Consider the following 19,346-nt stretch of genomic DNA (forward strand, 5'->3'; position numbering starts at 1 on the left):
TGTTTGCTGATGTATTAGGCACTGAAAAAACTCCTGGCACAGAGCAAGTACTCACTAAATGACAAATGAGTGAAGGAGAATCAGGGAGGGAAGTGACACACTCAAACTCCACCAGTGACATTCACTGGGCAGTGGCTGTCAGAGGCCTTGGATCCAGGGACCTCACCTCTGCAAACTTGCTCTGCAGTGACAAAAGGGATGAGATGGATGTGCAGCTCAGGGCTGTCTGCACTGCCCCTGCCCTGGAAGCAATGCCAACCTCCAACCAGAGGGAACCCATGAACTAAGTGCTGGCACAGCAAGGCCCTATGCCACCAGCCATGTGAGGCTGCCCAGGTGCATTGAAAGAAACAAGGTACATACACTCTGGGAGGCTGAGGAATGTAAATTGGAGCCCTGCCTGGGCAATTTAGCAAGACCCTCTATCAAAATAAAATTTTTTAAAGGGCTGGAAATGCAGCTCAGTGCAAAGGGCCTAGGTTCAACCCCTGGTACCAAAAAACTGAAAGAAAAAAGGCCAGTGGAGGTAGCTCAGTGCTAAGACCCTGGGTTCAATCCACACTGCCACCAAACAATAACAACAAAACAAAAAATGATGCTTATTTATGAGCACAGAAAGAAAACTGCAAGCAGAGGAACCACAGTCTCGACCCTCACTTGGGGCTCTTTAGAAAAAGGACCACTTTCCCTGGGTGGGGCTGGGGGCAGCAGGCAGTGTGCTGTTCAGTGTACTGTGCTGCTCACCTGGCCTTTCTTGAGAGACCTGAGGACCTCAGGAGCCCCTGGAGGAGAAGAGGAAAGGCCAGGGAAGAAGACAAGGTGTCTAGACAGGAAATAAGGCATATTTACAGATCAGACAACAGGGCAAGAGCAAAGACAAAACCATATCCTGGGGGAATAGCTGGAGCAGAGGTATCATCTTGGAATAGTAAAGGGCTGGGTTGAGGGCATGCCTGCATCCTTTAATCCCCCTCAGCTGACACCTGCAGGGAGTAGACACTGGCAGAGCTGCTCCTGAAGGTAGTGAGGGATAACGTGGGGTAGGGATGAGGAGTCAGTTTTCAGAAGGAAAAGGGGACACCACCTTAGCCAAGAGCCTGGACTGGAATTCTTTGAAGTCCAGCAAGAACTAGTTAGCCCCAGGCTCTCACCTGGGTTGTCCCCAGTGAAGGCCACCACTCTGCATCCGGGGGCAAATCCATAGCGCTGGATGTAGTAGGAAGAAATGGCTCCCTGAAGAGGAAAAGCAAGCGCCCTGCTGAGGTAAATTCAGTCCACTCAGTGCATCGTCTACACCACAGGCCCAGAATGCTCCAGGCTCCAGGTCATTGGAACTGAAGGAGCCTTCTGCAGAGCCTGGATGTGCAATGACCACTGTCACAACCCCGGCACATCCCTCAAGTTCACAAACTGCCAGAGGCACTCCGTGCAGGCCTGGAACCACAGCATGAGATCATCCCAAAGACCACTTGATTTCCAGACTTGGTGCAGTGAGAACAAAACAATTTCCAAATTGAACCTGCTTTTGTAAGCTCTAAATTCTGGGTACAGCATTGCAGGGAAAAAGCACTGGGACATCAATAAGCAAACTCAAGGGAATAGATAATGCCTCAAACACCTGCTTATCATCCCAGCAACTGGACAAGGATAGTCGGACTCGCAGTTGCAGAGAACAAGGTGGTAAAGAAAATAAACCAAAAATGGCCGGTTGGGAAGGGTCCCATCCAGGAATCATGGACCTTGGACCCCTCTGAGAGGCTACGGGGCCAGAATGCAGGACTCCCCGGGACAGACTGATATTCTTAACAAAGGAGTTATGAAAAAGAGACAAAACTTTTTCTTTTCCTGACTATATTTTAGTTCCAAAAGTTTAAAATAAATGATAGGATGTCCTGGTGTCTGGGAGGAAAATTCTGCTCCAGCCAGCAAAATCTAAGAGATTCTCATCAGAACAAGCCATCCCCTGGGAAAATAAACATTGGCCTAGGTTGCCTTGAAATTCAGAGCCTGAGCCAGGGCTCACACACAGGTGGCTCTGCTGGGCAAGTGACTATAGGAGACAGGAACAGAGGATTGGGAAGGGTGAATAGGAAGGCAGCACACTGGACGAGCGCCATCACCACAGCACTGGTGACAGACACCCTGTGGGCTGTGCACATCCTGCACCTGCAGGGTCACAGAGCACAGGCACAGTCAAAGCCTGAGTGGAAAGTGAGGAGGTGAAAGTCAGGCAGGAGCTGCCAGGTGACACCTGTGTGAAGCCACAGCAGCTGGTGAGAAGGGGGTGCTGCAAGGATGCTAGGCAAGGTGTGAGAAGGGTCCGGCATCACACACATCTCCAAGCACTGTGCTGTAGAAATAGAGAGACAAGTATTGAGGGGGTTACCGTCAAAGATGAGATGACCAAAAATAGGGCTCTCACTTATTTTCCCCATCATGTGATGCACATGTGACAAATGAAAATGCAATTTTCACCACCAGTTCCCTCCACATCCTCCAAAGCTCGCCTCTCATAGGCTCCTTCTTGAAGGCACGCATTCTTGGCAAAAGGCAGACAAAGCCTGCCCCCCAGGACGAACTTGATTCCCAAGTTCACAAGAACTAAAAGCCTTGCATGGAATGGCTACCAATTCCTGGGCATGGCTTTTTGTTTGCCCTTCTTTGTCTTTCTGAATTGCACTGTCTGCCCACCTCCTTGGGCACATGGGTTTCTGTCAGCTTCTCTGGGAAAAACTGTTCTTTCTTGGCTCCATGCACTGGCCAAAGAGCACATTTTGATAATGATGCTTCTGCTTTGACATTCTGCCTTGTGATGCCAAAGGCAGTTTTCAGCATTATCAGTGAGAATCACATCTTTTAAGAAAAGTGCTTGTGGGAGCTGGGGATTTAGCTCAGTGGTGCCGTGCTTGCCTCACAAGAGCAAGGTCCTGTAACCTGGTACCGGAAAAAAAAAAAAAAAGTGCTTGTGGGGCTGAGATTCCCAGGGGATATTCACAAGAGCCCCATCTTCCTGTGGCCAGGTCCAGACTCTCTCCAGACCTTGGGGCTCCCTTCACACCCATACTCTCTCCCAAAGAGTTCCTTCTGGTTGTTCTGGCTGTGTGGCACATGCATCCTAACAAAGGGCCCAATGGCAGAGCCCAGCTCTCTCTCTACTCCACTACCTCGCTGGGACAGCCAAGGACAGGCCTGGTCAACCAAGGCATGCTCGGTTGTTTGTAGCCAGTGTTCATTCTGATGGGTGGTGCCGCACTGATGGTCAAGTGTTTTTAATTTACCCTTGCCACCAGGCACTGTCTTAAGCATTTTAAACATATTACAACTGAACATTTATCCCCATTGTTCCAGATGAGGAAATTGAGGCACAGATTAAATCAATGCAGTTAGTGACAGAGCCAGGATTCAGTCCCAGACAGTGTGGTACCAGGGCCTGTGTTCTGCCAGGCTCTCTTATATTTCCTTCTATGTACCTCAGGCCAAAGTACCTTCAGCAGTGGCCCCTCATCCTAGAATGTCAGCCTTTTGTATATTTATTCCTTAGGTGTGCAATCACCCAGAAATCCCCTCACCATGAGTCAAGAATCTACACATGCACCTTAGCCCTGCTACATGCAAGATGCTGATCCATATCCTTTACTTTGACTTTGTTAAACACTTGTCTTAGACTAACCTGAAACCCTGTGTATGTGCCTGTGTTAACTGATGAATGGGTGGATGTGTGAATGTACTACAGAGCTTCTGGCAGCTGCCAGCACAGATGGGAGACCTGTCACTGGGAGGAGACCTACCACCACAGAGCAAGATGGCACTGGTGGGCCAAGCTTCTCCTCTAAATGAGGGGCACAGGCACCAAGGCAAGCCTGGGACCAGACTTTCTCCTGGATCTGCAACAAATTCATTCCAGAACCTGAGGAAGGAAGAAATTTTTTTAAAAAATCATTTGAAAAAAGAGCCTTTGGTGAAATCTTCCGGATAGTGATAATTCTCTCAACACTAACTTAACACCCAGACCTCTCATCATAGCAGGTGTGCAACATGCCACATTCTCCTCAAGGACCTGGGAGTACAGGGTACCACCACCTTCTCCCACTATTCCTTACAGACTCACACATCACAGTGGCCTGGAACTCTGTGACTTCCCAGGTAGACTGAGGGGAGCAGAGTAAAGGGCCCAGCTGCAGCTGAGGAACATGAACCGCAGAGCATCCACTGGAGCAGGGCTGTGACCTCCCAGCAGTGCGAGCAGCCCCAGGGAAGGTGCAAAGCGTATTCTGGCTACTCTGGGTTTACTCTCCCAATTCCCCACATATGAACAAAAACTTTAATAAATAGCTCCCTGCAGGAGCCAGGCTTCTGATGCCCACACCTTGTGAGGTCCTCAGCACCATACTGCTCTGTGTGACCCGAAGGATGAGGCAGAGTGACAGCCTGTCACTTCCAAGATTGGTGTGGAAAACACTTCAGCTTCTGCTTGTCTGTGCCTGCCCACAATGTCATTAGTAGTCCTGCAGGAGCCCACTTGGTGAGGACAGGAGGCCATCTGTCAACAGTCACATGCAGGATCCTGCAAGTGAGTCCTCTGGCTCCAGCGGAGCCTTGGATGGTTGTAGCCCTGTGGCCAGCTTGCCTTCTGCCTCCTGAGAGATCTAAAGCCAGTACTACCCAGCCAAGCCACTCCTACATTCCTGACCCTCAGCACCGTGTGAGAAAATAAATATTAGTGGCCCCCAGGTGCTAAGTCATTTATGACACTGCAAAAGATAACTAATACCTCTCTTCTTGGCAAATGAGAATTGCACAGTCAGCACCCACACAGCATGGATGGGGCTGTCGCTGCCCACATGCAGTGGAAGGAGTGCCCCACCATCCCTACCCTGAAGTGTACCATCACTGTAGTCAATCGGCGAGTAAGAGCCAAGGAAGAGGGAGGCGGCAAAGCTGCTGACCAAAGAAATCCTCTGGAACAGAAACATAGTGACAGATAACTCATTTCCAATACCCTACACTACTGAATGTTTCTCCCATGCATACAACATGAAGAGCATTTTGTTTCATTTTATTTTATTATACTTATTTACTTATTTTATTTTTGAGATTAGATCTTGATATGTAGTCCAGGCTGGCCTTGAACTTGCACTCCTCTTGCTCAGCCTCCCCAGCACTGGGACTAACTACAGGCATATACCACCATTCCAAATTTGAAGAGAGTTTTGGATTGGGGAGGAAAGTGGAAAGTTTTAGGAAAACGCCCAAGTAATGATGGAGATTGAGTATCCTAGATAAGAGCAGCAAGAACTCTAAGAACTGACTTCTGGAGAGAACACTTTCTGCAGTTTCTGACAGGCCATGAAACTGTATGATTAATGAAAACAAAAAACTAAAGCCTTATGGAAACACATGCATAGGGCAGCTGGTTTTCCATGGAATTCCTGTGCAGGGCACTTTTACCCTTGCATCCCTTCCATTTCTATGTTCTTCATATTTCCTCAGAGGGAAGTGGATCATGCATGGCTATGGGATTCAGAACGAACTGAGACACTGTTGGGTTTGAGGAAAGTTTAAGTGAAAGCTGCTTCTTGTAAGCCAGAGATCCCAATCACGTGCCAGAGAAATCACCGAGGGATTTTAAATGTCAGCCTGAAGGTCTGAGTCCACAAGACCACTATGGGCTCTTTGACTAGTGGGCACAGTGCCACCATCTCCTCTCCCCATAAGGTCACTTGTGTTCCGTACAAAGAATTTGAGAAGGGTTTTTCATTCCTCAATGACTAATGACTCATTAAATAATAAACTACAAGCTAATTTCTAGGATTAAATATGTATTTCTGGGGGCCAGGGATTTAGCTCAGTGGTTCTGCCACCTGCCTCAGAAGCGCAGGGTCTCAAATTTGATCCCTGGTACCAAAAAAATCCCCCAAAAACCAAAAAACCAAAAATGTACTTCTGGCCATACACAGTGATACACACTTGTAATCCTAGCTACTACCTGGGAGGCTGAGGCAAGAGAATTGCAAGTTCAAGGTCAGTCCAGGCAATTTAGCAAGACTTTGTCTCAAAAAGGGAGTGGGCAAAATAAAACCCAACAATCTGTGTAATTAATATGCTCTAATATTATTAAATAACTATCCAAAAGTATTATTAAAAACTATTTTTAAAAAGGTTTGGGAATGTAACTTGATGACAGAACACTTGCCTAGCATGTGTGAGGCCCTGAGTTCAATCCCAGTACTGCAAAAGAAGAAAAAAATCCTGTGGTTTAAGGTGAGTTAATCATTTTTTTGTTACAAAATGCAATCACTATCCTGGTATGAAGCAGTCTCTCTAGCAACATTAAGTGCTGGCTTTCAGCAACTGTGTAGCCAGGAAGGAATGTGGGTTCTGTGATGCAGGCTCTGGGTAAAGGGTTGTGGCTGGAGACACAAAGGTGCAGCTCTCCCCACTTCCAAGGAAACCCTGATCCATGCCGATCAAGTGCCTCATCACCATCCTATACCATCCACACACGAAAGTCAGTGCACAGAGCCAGAAGGGCACCCAGATCGCCTCCTCAGAAGACACCAGGCCCCCAGCCTCACCCTAACCCCTCCTGGTCACGGCAGCCCTTGACTTCTCTTTCTCACAATTCCATTTCTCCCTCCTCTTTAGAAACAGCCTGACAAGAAAAAAGCAAACTGAATAGTCACGCACTACTAGGATACCTTTTTTTTTTTCTGGTACCAGGGATTGAACTCGGATCCTTGCATTTGCAAGGCAGGCAGCGGAACCTCTGAGCTAAATCCCTGGCCTGACTAGGATACTTTTCAAGAACTGCATCATTAGGCAATGATTTCACTATTGTGGAACCACAGTGTATTTGCACAAAGCTAGACGCTGTAGCGTACCACATACTTAGCTATTCACTGTACCCTCCTGGGCTGCAAACCTCTACAGTGTATCACCACGCTGAATACTGCAGGCAGTTACAACACAATGGTATTTGTATATCTAAACACAGGAAAGGTACAGATTTTCTTTTTGCTTTTATATTTTTAAACAAGCATAGTTTTGCTATCTTCAGAATAACTAACATAAACAAAAAGTTAAAAAAATAAAAATAACCAACATCAGAAACTTAGAATAACATTTTCATTGAAAAGTTTCTGCACACCAAAGGACACAACCAGGAGAGTGAAAAAATAACCTACAGGATGGGAAAAAATCTTTGTCAGCTATACCTCAGACACTACAATATAAAAAGAACTCAAAAAAATCAGACCCCCTCCCAAATAAAAGACCTAATAAAAAATTAGCAACTGAAATGAATAGACACTTCTCAGAAGAAGTACACACGGCCAAATACACACATGAAAAAAATATTCAACATCATTGGGCATTAGAAAAATGTAAACAGTAAAATAACACTGACATTCTATCTTACCCCAGAAAGAATGGCTACTGTGAAGAAATCAAATAATAACAAACCCTGGCAAGGATGTAGGGGAAAAAGGAACCCTTCTGCATTATTGGTGGGAGTGTAGACTAGTACAACCACTATGGAAACCAGTATGGAGATTTCTCAAGAAACTAAAACTAGAAATTCCATTTGACCCAGCTATACCCCTTGTAGGTATAAAGAGCTAAAAATATTTTATTACAGTGATACATGCATGCTCATGTGTGGTCTATATGTTCATCAACAGAATAGATAAAGAAAATGTTGTGAGGGGCTGGGGATTTTGATGGCCTGCCTACCTGACAAGTGCAAGGTCCTGAGTTCGATCCGGGAAAAAAAAAAGAAAATGTTGTGTTCATAAACAATGGAGTACTACTCTGGCATAAGAAAGGATAAATTTGAGTCATTTGTAGGAAAATGGATGTACCTTGAGACAATAACGTTAAGTGAAATAAATCAGACACACAAGCTTAAATATCACATGGTTTCTCTTTTATACGAGAAAACTAAGTGCAAAATAAAAGATAATAGGAGACAGGGAAATAGATATTTTGCAAATAGGAAGGGAACCAAGAGATAGAAAGAATAGAGAGGGAAGAGAAAGGAAGAGGAAGTAAATAGAATTAAGATGTGTTATGTACATGGGCCACCTTTCTGTGGTGAATGTAATCATTATGCATTGTAAACATGTACTAATAAAAATAAATTAAAACAAAATTAAACAATATAACACTTTCATATGCCTGGCAGCACAGTAGGTTTATTTACACTGGCATCACCATAAACATGTGAATATGGCCTTACGATGTTAGCATGGCTGTAATGTCACTACATGATAGGAATTTTTCAGCTCAACTATAATCCTTTTTATTATTCACTGCTGGGAACTCAACTCAGGACTTTGCACATGCTAGGTAAGTGCTCTGCCGCTCAGCTATGCCCCTAGTTCTGCCATAATCTTACGGGACCACCATGTGTATGTGAGTCCATCCTTGACTGAACCGTTACAGCACATGATTTAGATACCATTATCCCACCTCCCCGTATTGTGGATGGAACCAGGGCTTTGCACATGCTGGCAAGGATTTTACTCCTTAATATCTCTTTCATTGTCTACTCATCACATTTTTTTAGCCAATGCACCTAAGATATATTCATGCTAAAGGCAAGGATTATAAAAGAAATTCAACTGTGACTTTCAACTGAACAGGAATGCTGAACAAACCTCTGTGCGTGAGTAGGCCTCAGGGTTCTGCTGGTAAATCTTTGCAATTTGGTTGCCTGTAAAACGCTGGGGAAAGAGTACAAATTCTTAGAAACCCAAATCCTACACAGAATGAATAACCAACTCCTTAAAGTAAGTTTAACATAGCAAACTCTAGCTATTTGGTGGAATAGTATAAGCTTTAATTAACTGATCAATTTTAGTATTTTTTGTTTGTTTTTAGACAGGGTCTTGCTATGGGGCCCAGGCTGGCCTCAAACTTTCGATCCTCCTATGTTAGCCTCTTGAGTTGTGGGATTACAGTGTGGGCCACCACGCCCAGCCAGCAAAAACATTTAAAGGTCCCAAATCCTGAAATGTTTGGTATCTGCTAAACACCCAAGATTCAGGACTCTGAATCTTTAATGTGCTTGGTAATCAAATATTCAGGCAACAAAATAATCATGTTATAGCCATAGGACAGGGACATAACTTCTGGGCCTTCCTGGGACAGGCTTTCACACATTAGAACTGAACAAGCCTTCATGAATAACTTTGCTCTTTACAATACAATTATGACCAAGGCACCAGAGCAGGCAACTCAGCTATCTCCCCACCTACTTTCTTATTTCAAGGGTCCTAAGCAGGGTTGGCCCTATTTCTCAAATCTGTACTCCAGAGACCACGTGGCCCAAACTGGCCAATCACAGCCACTCCTGGGACTGAGGCCCTATATCTAGGCCCAGCACCTATCTGCCATGCTGATTCCTTTCAGTCTCATAACTACTCAAAGTGGGAATCCTGTTGTTATGAGGATACAGAGAATGCAACCTGTCATCTCCTACATACAGCAGCTCTACATGAGCTCCTTCACTTGTGAATACCTGGGAAAAGGCTGCCCTTGTGCAATGGGGAAGGTGATGCAGCCAGGACCAGGACCCGGGGGCCTTCATGTCCAATCTTGGCTCCACAGGGTAGGCACCGCACCACCTCACAGGATCCCTCACAGAGGCTGGGTGCCCACTGTGTCTTCCCAAATATCTGGGAAGACAGTTCAGCCCCACCCTGGCCCATCTTGGGCTGCTTACCTCATAGGCACGGGACCCTGTCAGGCAGCTGAGTACCTGGGCTCCCCCAACAGTGGCTTCTAGCTGGCGGCACTGGGCCGTGGTGCTGGAATCCATCCACACTGGGCAGTCACTTAGGGAGAAACAGGCCTGGAAGAGGGGGCGAGGTGCTGGCAGTCACAGTGCCCATAAGAGCAGGCATGGTCCCACTGCCCAGGATGTGCCCTTACAAGACCTGCAGGCAAACCCTCTGCCTGGCCCAATGGCATGGAGTTGAAGGGATCCACTAGTGAGGCATCCAGCAGAATGGGTGTCCCTGGAGATGGGCAGGAAGGGGCTACAGCTGCAGCAAAGCCAGGCTTCATGGGAGCTCCTGAAACCCAGGAGGAAGGGGGAGGCCAGAGGCTCCCCCTCCCAGCAGCATCCCCAGGAGCATCAGGAACCAAGGGACGGTGGGAGGGGAAGCCAAAGTCTTTCTGGGAAGCAAGGGGCTCATGTGACTAGGGTCCTTAGTACCTGATCCTCATCTCCACACCAGGGAAAGAGTCGGGGGTGGGGTGGGGGCGCAGATTATAGTACTGAGCTACTGCCAAAGCCACCTTCTTACATGCTCAACAGTGTGGAAAAAAGCTCTGGACTTAAGGGTCCACAGGACTTGGGGTCGTTCCACCCATCTAGAGTTTCTCAGACTCACTGAATATGGCCATTACCTGCAGCTGCTGGTGCAACAGGAGGTCTGGTGACAGGCTTGTCAGCACCCGGCTGGCCCCAGCACTCCAGTACACGCTCCCGTGTTGCTGTTGAGGGGAAATCCAAGCACATGTTCATACAGCACACACGGGTGTCACAGAAAGATCCCAGAGCACATGCCAAAGAACTGGGCTCCAAGCTTCCCCTGCCACCTCTCAGTCACAGAGCTCATCACTTTTGAGACTCAGTTTTCACTTCTATAAAAATGGGGAGAAACTTCACCCTGAGACCCCAACACCTGTAGGAAGGATCCAACAAAGAATTATTGGTCTGTATCTTGGTGTTTTTTGTAAAATTATATATAAAGATACTAATGGCAATATTGCCTGGAATTCATTCACTCATTCATTCATTCAACAAACATGTATTGAGCACCTGGATCCTGCCAGGGACAGGACAGAAAAAAAGGGGTATTTATTGACCCTATTTTTCAGGACAATGGAGTTGAGTCAAGGAAAAAGATAAGATACAAATGTACAATCATAGACCCTGTCATGACAGGGATGTGGGAACATAGAGAACCAACAAGCTGGGGTACAGATGGGCAGAGTGGACACAAGTGTTAGGATAGAGCTGGGTGCCTGGGTGTTCTGTGCAGACAGCATCTTTAGGGGAGAGCCTGGCAGGTCTGGCAAAGGGCGGCCTTCTAAGTGGTGGGCCTGCAGATGCAGGGCATGGGCTGGAAGGAGAGGAGGGTACCTGAGCACAGAGCGCCTGAAATCCACGCTTTTGTGGTTGGAGTTCCTCTCAGAGGTGGTGGGAAGCCGGGGTGAGCAGAGGAGCAATGTGGCCGGGGCTGGATGGACAGGGACTGTGGGAGCCAGGCAGAAGCAGGCTGAGTCAGGGAGGTCACAGGAGAGGCCCAGAGAGAGGAGACTGGTACCAGGCCTGGGTCAATGGAGGCAGAGCTGGCAGAGAGGTGACAGATTCAGAGTTCTGTAAGAATTTAGAGGGTACAAGGGCCCCTTGGATGTGGCATGGGAAGATGGAGGGGTCAGGACAACTGGACTATACCCATGGGAGGACTGGGTAAATTCCCCAAGAAGGGAAATCCATGGCAGGAGAGGTCCGAAGGATACAGAGCACTCAGTCTGGACATGCTATGCTTCAGGTATTTGTGGGATGCCAGGCCACGTGGCAGATGTCTAGGAAGGAGAAGGGATCCAGGCCTAGGGTTCTAGTGAGGGCTGTGGATGACCCAGGGACTCTGTAATTTAATAAGAACCAGAACACGTTCCTGTGAGGGCAGAGGGGAGAAAGGCCTTCTTTAGAAAAATGAGTTCATGCTCCCTAATTAGGATGTGAAACCGAGTGGTCAGTAGGAAGCAAGGCAGCTCCAGCACAGCACACTAACTAGAGAATGACACTGCTGGTGGGTTCTGACTTCCCCACCTGGCTGGCACATGATCCTGAGCAGGTGAAATCACCTCACTGTGTCTCAGTTCCCTCAGGTGAATGTAGATGATAAGACAGTAGATAACACTCAAATGAGGTTTATTATGTATTAGGCATTGTTCTTTGTATTTAACACTTACTGTGACCCTATGACATATGGATATGGATATGGATATGGATATGGATATGGATGCACTGGAAGGCCAATGACACAGCCCAAGGGCCCACTGGAAGGCCAGTGGCAGAGCTGACATGCCCAGAGCTCTCATGCTGGCCGGCACCACCTTAGAATCATGGTCAGGGCCAAGTCAGGTTGCGGAGAGGAACTCCTCGATGCGGCACCTGCCTCACACTAAGGGCACAGTCCGTGCTGCTTAATGTTGTCATTGCTACTCTTTCTACTACTAAAGCTATTCCCATAGTCAGTATCATTTCTTATTTTGCCTTTACTTCCAGGAAACAGAAAAGCAAACAGTCAATAAATTCATGTCAAATGCTCCCTCTCCTTTTAACAGGGCCACTATTCCGTTCTCTCCCACAGTGTCCTACTTTCTATAATGATAAATCCTAAAAACTGTCTCAGACCCTTTTGCAAGGAGGCAAGTCACACAGTGTCTGAGGTGACATGGCTGGAGGCTCTTTCACTGAAAACAAAAAGCATGCTACAAGAGGAATCATCACACCTCTACCCCAGACAGCCACCCCCACAGGGCAGATGGTAGCTAGAAACAAACCTGGCCCGCCCCAGACAAGGCTAGGACTTGAGAGAAGTCAAAACCTGAAGCCTTCATCTTCTCCAGGATGATGTCCAGAGCCTGAGAAGAAGCACAAAGTCCACCATGACTGCACTGAACCATGGAACCAGGTGAGCCTCGAAATGGAAATGAATGCAAGCAGCTGCCTGGGCAGGAGGTTATGGGCCAATGAGGACACGCCTGATGACAGGTCTGTAAGCACCGGGACGTGCTAAGCAAGCAGGTATCCACTGAGTAAAAAGGTCAGTGATGCTAAAAATATTTTAAATAAATGGAATCATAAACCACGAATCCTCAGTTCGGTTCTCCCATTTGTGACTCACAAGCCCTCAGGATGCAAAATGTGAAGCAGCTCCTAGCTCAGACTCCCCATGAGCAGCAGCCCAAGGTAGAAGATGTGGGTGGAGGGGCAGCCATCTGTCCCAAGCACTCCCTCCATCCTTTGCTGCTATCTGGATGGAGCCTTCTTTTCAACAGGACTCCATGGGTGGGGTGGATGGTGGGGCACAGGAGAGATAAGCCACTAAGACGTCACAGCAGGAGACAGAAAGTCACCCTGGCCATGCTTCTCTGAGAACAAAGACGTTACTCTAGCATTAGCCTGAGGCCCTCGTCCCTGCCTTGTGCTGAGTGGACTTCTTCTAGCCCTGACTGCTCTGCACTCTGCGCCCTGCTTGTCAACCCTCGTGCAGGGGATGCTCAAGATCAGAAATCCCCCTGGATCAGAAATCAACCCAAGCCTGGATGTCTCACCCCAACTCACCTCTCCAAGTGAAGGCCTCTGCCTAGTGGATGACCTTACCTACATCCAGGACCTCTTTTTTATTTATTATTTTTAATAGTTTTTATTTTAATATAATAGAAGTAGATATTAATAAAGAAAATATAAAACCTGTTCTATGAAAAATAATTTTTCATAGCAAAAATGATTAGAGATTAACAATGATAAATACACAGTGTATCATGATCTAAAAAGAATATATTTTCATTTGCTAATCTCTCAGCTCACTTCCTAATAATACCATACCTTTTTGGCTAAAACATTTTAAGTTCAGAAAGTATCTCACATTCGGTATCATTTTGAACAATTTCTTCCTTTTTCGCTATATTTATTATTCTTTTTGGTCTTTGTTTTCACTTTCAGTTTCTCACACCAGAGAGACAATGTGATATTTACACATGTGTGTTCAATTTATTTCACTTAAAAGTATGTCCTTAAGGTACATCCATTTACCTAGAAGTGTCTTGAGTTTATCATTCTTTATGGCAGAGTAGTACTCCACTATATAAAAAAACCCCTACATCTTCTTTACCCATTCATCAGTTGACGGTCATTTGGGTTTTTTCCAAAATTTAGCTATTAAAAACTGTGCTGCTACGGGAACTACCAGAAAGAATCAACAATTGAGATCTCATCTTATTAAAAAGCTTCTGCACTGCAAAAGAAACCACCAACAGAGGTAACAGACAACCTACAATATGGGAAAAAAATTTTAACAGCTGTACCTCAGACAAAGGACTACTATCTAGAATATATAAAGAACTGAAAAAAATCAGACCCTCCAAATTCAAAGACCCAATTCAAAAATGGGCATCTGAAATGAACAAACATTTCTCAGACAAAGAAGTAAAAGCAGCAAACAAATATATGAAAAAATGTTTAACATCACTGGTCATTCGAGAGATGCAGATGAAAACAACACTGAGATTCCACCTCACCCCACAAAGAATGGCTGCTATCAAGAAATCAATAAATAACAAATGCTGGCAGGGTTGTGGGGAGAAAGGAACCCTTCTCCATTGTTGGTGGGAGTGTAGACTGGTGCAACCACTGTGCAAATCAGTATGGAGATACCTCAAAGAACTAGGACTACAGGTCCCATTTGACCCAGCTATTTCCCTGCTGGGTATCTTCCCCAAAGAATTAAAAAGAATCATACCACAGTGATATATGTGCACCCATGTTCATAGTGGCACAGTTTGTAATAGCTAAAGCTTAGAAACAGCCCAAGTGCCCATTAACTGGAAACTGGATAAAGAAAATGTGTTTTTTTTTAATAAAATGGAGTACTACTCAGCCATAAAGAATGAAAAACTAGAGTCATTTATAGCTAAATGGATGCATATCGAGGTCATACCCTTAAGTGAAATAAATAGGACACACATGTGTAAATACTGAATAGTTTCTCTAGTGTGAGAAACTGATAGTGTAAACAACGGTTAAAATGATTAAAATGAATAATTGATGATTTGAAATACGAAAAAAGGTCCAAAGACAAAGGAGTGAAGGGAAGGGAAGGTGAAAGGAAAAGAGGGAAAGGAAAAACTATGAGAAAAGAAAAAAAAATGGAAATGAAATCTATGTAAATAGGGAAGGGCGGAGGGGGTGAAGGGCGCACAGGTAATGGGGAAAAAAATAAGAACCAAGATATATCATGTACAGGTACAAACACCCAATGATAAATGTAAACAAATTGTATACCTAAAATGTACCAAAAAAAGAACTAAAAAAAACTGTGCTGCTACAAACATGGGTGCACATATATTGCTGTGGTATGATGCTTTTCATTCTTTTCAGAAGATACCCAGCAGGGGAATAGCTGGGTCATATGGGACCTCTAATCCTAGTTTTTTGAGGAATCTCCACAGCAGTTGCACCAGTCTGCACTCCCATCAACAGTGGAGAAGGGTTCCTTTCTCTCCACAGTCCTGCCAGCATTTGTTGTTGGTTGATTTCTAGATAATAGCCATTCTTTCTGGAGTGAGGTGGAATCTCAACACTTTTAATTTGCACCTCCTGAATGACCAGTGATATGGGACATTTTTCATGTATTTAAATGCTGTTTCTACTTCTTCATCAGAGAAGTGTGTATTCATCACAGATGCTCATTTTTGAATTGGGTATTTAAATTTGGGTGGACTGATTATTTTCAGTTCTTTATATGTTCTGAACATTAGTCTTTCTTTTGAGGTACCACTGGCTAAAAATTTTTTCCCACTCAGTGCATTGTCTCTTCACTCTGCTGGTGACTGCTTTTGTTGTGCAGAAGCTTTTTAATAAGATGAGGTCTGGGACCTCTTGACAGTGACCCTTACCTCTAACCCACTCACCAACCCTGTAGTCCAGCTCAACCTGACTGGGTAAAAATCCATCCCTTACCCCAGTCCTCCAGTGGAACAGTCATGTTCAGGCCAATAAAAAAGAAACCATACTAGTTATCTTTAGCAGAAAGAAATTAAAACAGGAATTGTTTAAACAGGTATGGAGGACTTCGAAAAGCTTTGGTCAAATAAAGTAGGCGCTGCCTTTGGCTGGTCTCCAAGGACTCTGGTATCTGGCGTAGGAGGCAGTCGCAGCCCTATCATGCCTGTCTGTGCTGCCCACATCCTTGGCTCTGTGGCCCCATGGGTCACCAGACCTGGCTTCAAGCATCCTTCTTTCTTATTGGACCCAAGGAAGTAGGCCTGGCTAGTCAGGTCATATGTCATCATTCTGAGTGCCCGAACCCTGGGGCTGAAGGACTAAGACCCCAAGAGCTGTGTTTGGAATTCAAGATACAATGGAGACCCAAGGGCTGACTGCAGGTGTCTGGGAAAGCCTGGCTCTGGCTCTGGCTCTGGCAGGACTTGCCAGCCACTGTTGCTCTCAGACCTGTTAGCCTTTTGTGATCTCCCTCAGCCTGTGAGTGCTGAAACCAGGTGAGGCTGAACCTGCCCCAGGAACCACACGGGTCCTTTAACCCTGAGGACCTGGTCTCAACAGCTACTCAACAGCCACCCAGGGGCTTCCTAGGAAATCACTAAGCCTGCTGGTCAGACAGGCTGGGGACAGAAGAGGATCCCTGTGCTTACCTGGACCCACATCAGGACCGGGGAGGTGACTGTCAGCCCATCCTTGTGCACGTGCACCCCGCCCTGAGTCCTGCAGGGAGAAGAGGAGAGAATGTGAAATGGAGCCTCAGGGCAGGCTCAGTACTGCCACCCAGCCCACAGTGGGGTGCTGGAGACCTCCCTCCCTCAGCAGGAGGGAAGTCATGGATCATCCAGAGAAGCCAAGAAATGGCATTCTCAGAAAGTGTGTTCCCAATGAACCTTGCAGGTGTGAGGGGCTGGCCCGGGAAGGCAGGGATAGTGTCACTTGGTAAATTAGTCACACGGGAACCAGGGCAGTGTGGATTGGACTAAAAGCCCACAAGTTTGGAGAAGTGGAGGACGGCTGTGTCTGCAGGAGTAAGTTCTTGCCCATAACAGCAGCTCAGGGACTCCTTGAACTTCAAGTCCTGGAAGGTTCTTGGAACCCTCTTCCCACCCTCTGCAAAGAGCTGATCTGATAAAATCCAACCCTTCCAACTCTGAGTTAAAATGTTTTTTTAAAGGCTTTAAAGGTAAAGATATCATTAAATAACTATGTGAGCTAGCCACTCCATCCCTAAGGATCTAAACGTGTTGTATCCTGACTATACTGGTACTTTCACAGGTGCAGGTCTCCTTCCCTCTGTCAAAACACATGGAATTATATGTTATTGTTTTCAGTACCAGGACCCCATAATTGCTATGCGAGTGCTCTACCACCGAGCTATATACTTAGCCCTCTTCTATTTTATTTTGGGGCAGGGACATGCTAAGTTACCCAGGCTGGCCTTTAACTTGCAGATGTCCTGCATTACCCTCCCAAGTAGCTGAGATTACAGGTGTGGGTCACCATGCCCACTGAATTACATTCTTTTAACGGAAGCCTTTTTCTGTACATAGAGTATCCTTAATTGCACTGATATTTTTAAAAAGATACTGTCGGGGAAAAAAAAGGCGGAAAACCTAAGGACAATAAAAATTCACCAGAAAAAAAGTTGTCTTTACAAAGCAAATGAAAATTGTAACTCAAACTTTCCACCATGTATTTAACAACTTAAAATTGGAAATTCTCACTGAGAAGGAAGACGAGAGTTACCCTACACCTCTAAAGGAATAGCTTCACAGAAAAATTCTACAAAACCTTTTTGTTTTTCTTTTGCAATGCTGGAGATTGAACCTAGAGCCTTGTAGGTGTCAGGCAAGGAGTCTGTCAGTGAGCTATGTTCCCCGTCTTACACAACTTTTAAAAAGTATTTCTAATATTATTTAAATTGTCTCATAGCACCTAAAAAGAAAAATTTCCAATTATTTTATGAAGTAATTATAATAGTAACACCGCAATGTAACAAATACTGCACAAACAACAAAAGAGAAAAATAATTAAGACTTTATTAAAAGTAAAGGGCCAGGGATTTAGCTCAGTGGCACCGCACCTGCTTTGCAAGCACAAGGTCCTGAGTTCGATCCCTGGCACCAAGAAAAAAAAAGTAGAAACTTTATTCAAATGGTCATCAAGAAAGTGAAGACAGGGGCTGGGGATTTAGCTCAGTGGTTTCACCACCCGCTGAGCAAGCGCAAGGACCTGGGTTCGATCCCTGGTACCAAAAAAGAAAGTGAAGACATTTGGGAAGCTGAGCCAGGAGGATCACAAGTTCAAACTAGTCTGGGTGGGTTAGCAACTTAGTGAGACCCTGTCTCAAAATAAAACGTTTTTTAAAAGGGTTAGGGATGTAGCACTGTACTAAGGCCCTGGGTTCAAGCCACATCTGCAAAAGGATAATAATAATGATGATGAAGATGGCTCACAGCATGGCAGAAAAGTTTGGAAATCATATACCTGACAAGAGATTTGTGTCCAGAATATAAAAAAAACTTTTACAATTCAATAATAAAAAGACAGCACAGTTTTTAAAAATGGGCAAAGGATCTGGACAAATTTCTCCAAAGAAAGTAAGCAAATGGCAAAGGTATCAAACATTATTAGTCATTAGAAAAATGTAAATAAAAACAACAATAGATAGCACACCACATCCCCTAGGCTGGTTATAACAAACAACCAGAAAGATGAACAGTAACCAATGTTGGGGAGGATGTGGAGAAACTGGAACCTTCATTTACTACTGGTGCAAATGTAAAACAGTACACCAGTACCCCAAAATGCTGAACACAGAGTTACCATATGACCCAGAACTTCTACATAAATACCTAACAGAAATGAGAACATACATCCACACAAAAACTTGCATTGTATTAGGTCAGGTTGTCATGACAAAATACCACAGACCGAGTGACTTCAACAACAGATTATTTATTTTCTCCCAGTTCTGGAGGTTGGAAGTCTGTGACCGAGGTACCAGAAAACTCCATTTCTGAGGCAGGTCTTCTGGCCTGCAGACACTCACCTCTTACTATGTTCTCACAAGGCCTTTCCTGTATTCGCATACACAGGAAGAAAGCTGCAGTGTCTCTCTTATAAGGACACCAGTCCTGTCCGATCAGGGCCCCAGCCTTATGACTTCAGGTCACCTTAGTTACCTACCCAAAGGCCCCATCTGCAAGTGCAGACATATTGAGGGCTGGGGCTTCAACATATGCATTTGGGGCAGGAGACACACTTCAATCCATAACACACAAGAATATTCACAGCAGCATAATTCACAATAGCGAAAAAAAAAAAAAAGAAGAATCCAGATGTCCACTCAACTGATGAATGAATAAAATGTGGCGTGATCCCAGCTACTGAAGAAAATAAGGCAGGAGGATCATAAATTCAAGGCCAGCCTGGGCAACTGAGCAAAACTATCTCAACTGACATATGTTATGTACATGTACCATTTCCCCACAATTAATGTAATCATTCTGTGATAAGGATTACGTAAGGTCATCACCCC

At 45.3% G+C, this 19,346-nt stretch overlaps 1 protein-coding gene across 5 annotated transcripts in view; it reads right to left on the reverse strand.

The window, feature by feature from the left end:
* The window catches only part of Xylb (xylulokinase), a 42,953-nt gene that overhangs the window by 21,570 nt on the left and 2,037 nt on the right, over window positions 1-19,346 (reverse strand). For 2 of the 5 annotated variants that reach the window (XM_087216529.1, XM_087216527.1), the window contains exons 3-10: window positions 16,456-16,525; window positions 12,583-12,663; window positions 10,414-10,500; window positions 9,725-9,853; window positions 8,658-8,723; window positions 4,886-4,958; window positions 3,789-3,907; window positions 1,152-1,233 (exon numbers count right to left, since the gene is read on the reverse strand). In XM_087216529.1, the coding sequence (XP_087072655.1) occupies window positions 1,152-1,233; window positions 3,789-3,907; window positions 4,886-4,958; window positions 8,658-8,723; window positions 9,725-9,853; window positions 10,414-10,500; window positions 12,583-12,663; window positions 16,456-16,525 (707 nt within the window). Of the gene's footprint in view, window positions 1-1,151; window positions 1,234-3,788; window positions 3,908-4,873; window positions 4,959-8,657; window positions 8,724-9,724; window positions 9,854-10,413; window positions 10,501-11,152; window positions 11,342-12,582; window positions 12,664-16,455; window positions 16,526-19,346 lie in introns of those variants that run through there. The other 3 variants (XM_004835244.4, XM_087216523.1, XM_087216538.1) reach the window with 2 other exon arrangements.

The sequence above is a fragment of the Heterocephalus glaber genome, unplaced genomic scaffold, assembly GCF_053883595.1.
Source record: "Heterocephalus glaber isolate CG9 unplaced genomic scaffold, H.glaber_assembly_v1.0 deba00000122, whole genome shotgun sequence".
Lineage (NCBI taxonomy): Eukaryota > Metazoa > Chordata > Mammalia > Rodentia > Bathyergidae > Heterocephalus > Heterocephalus glaber.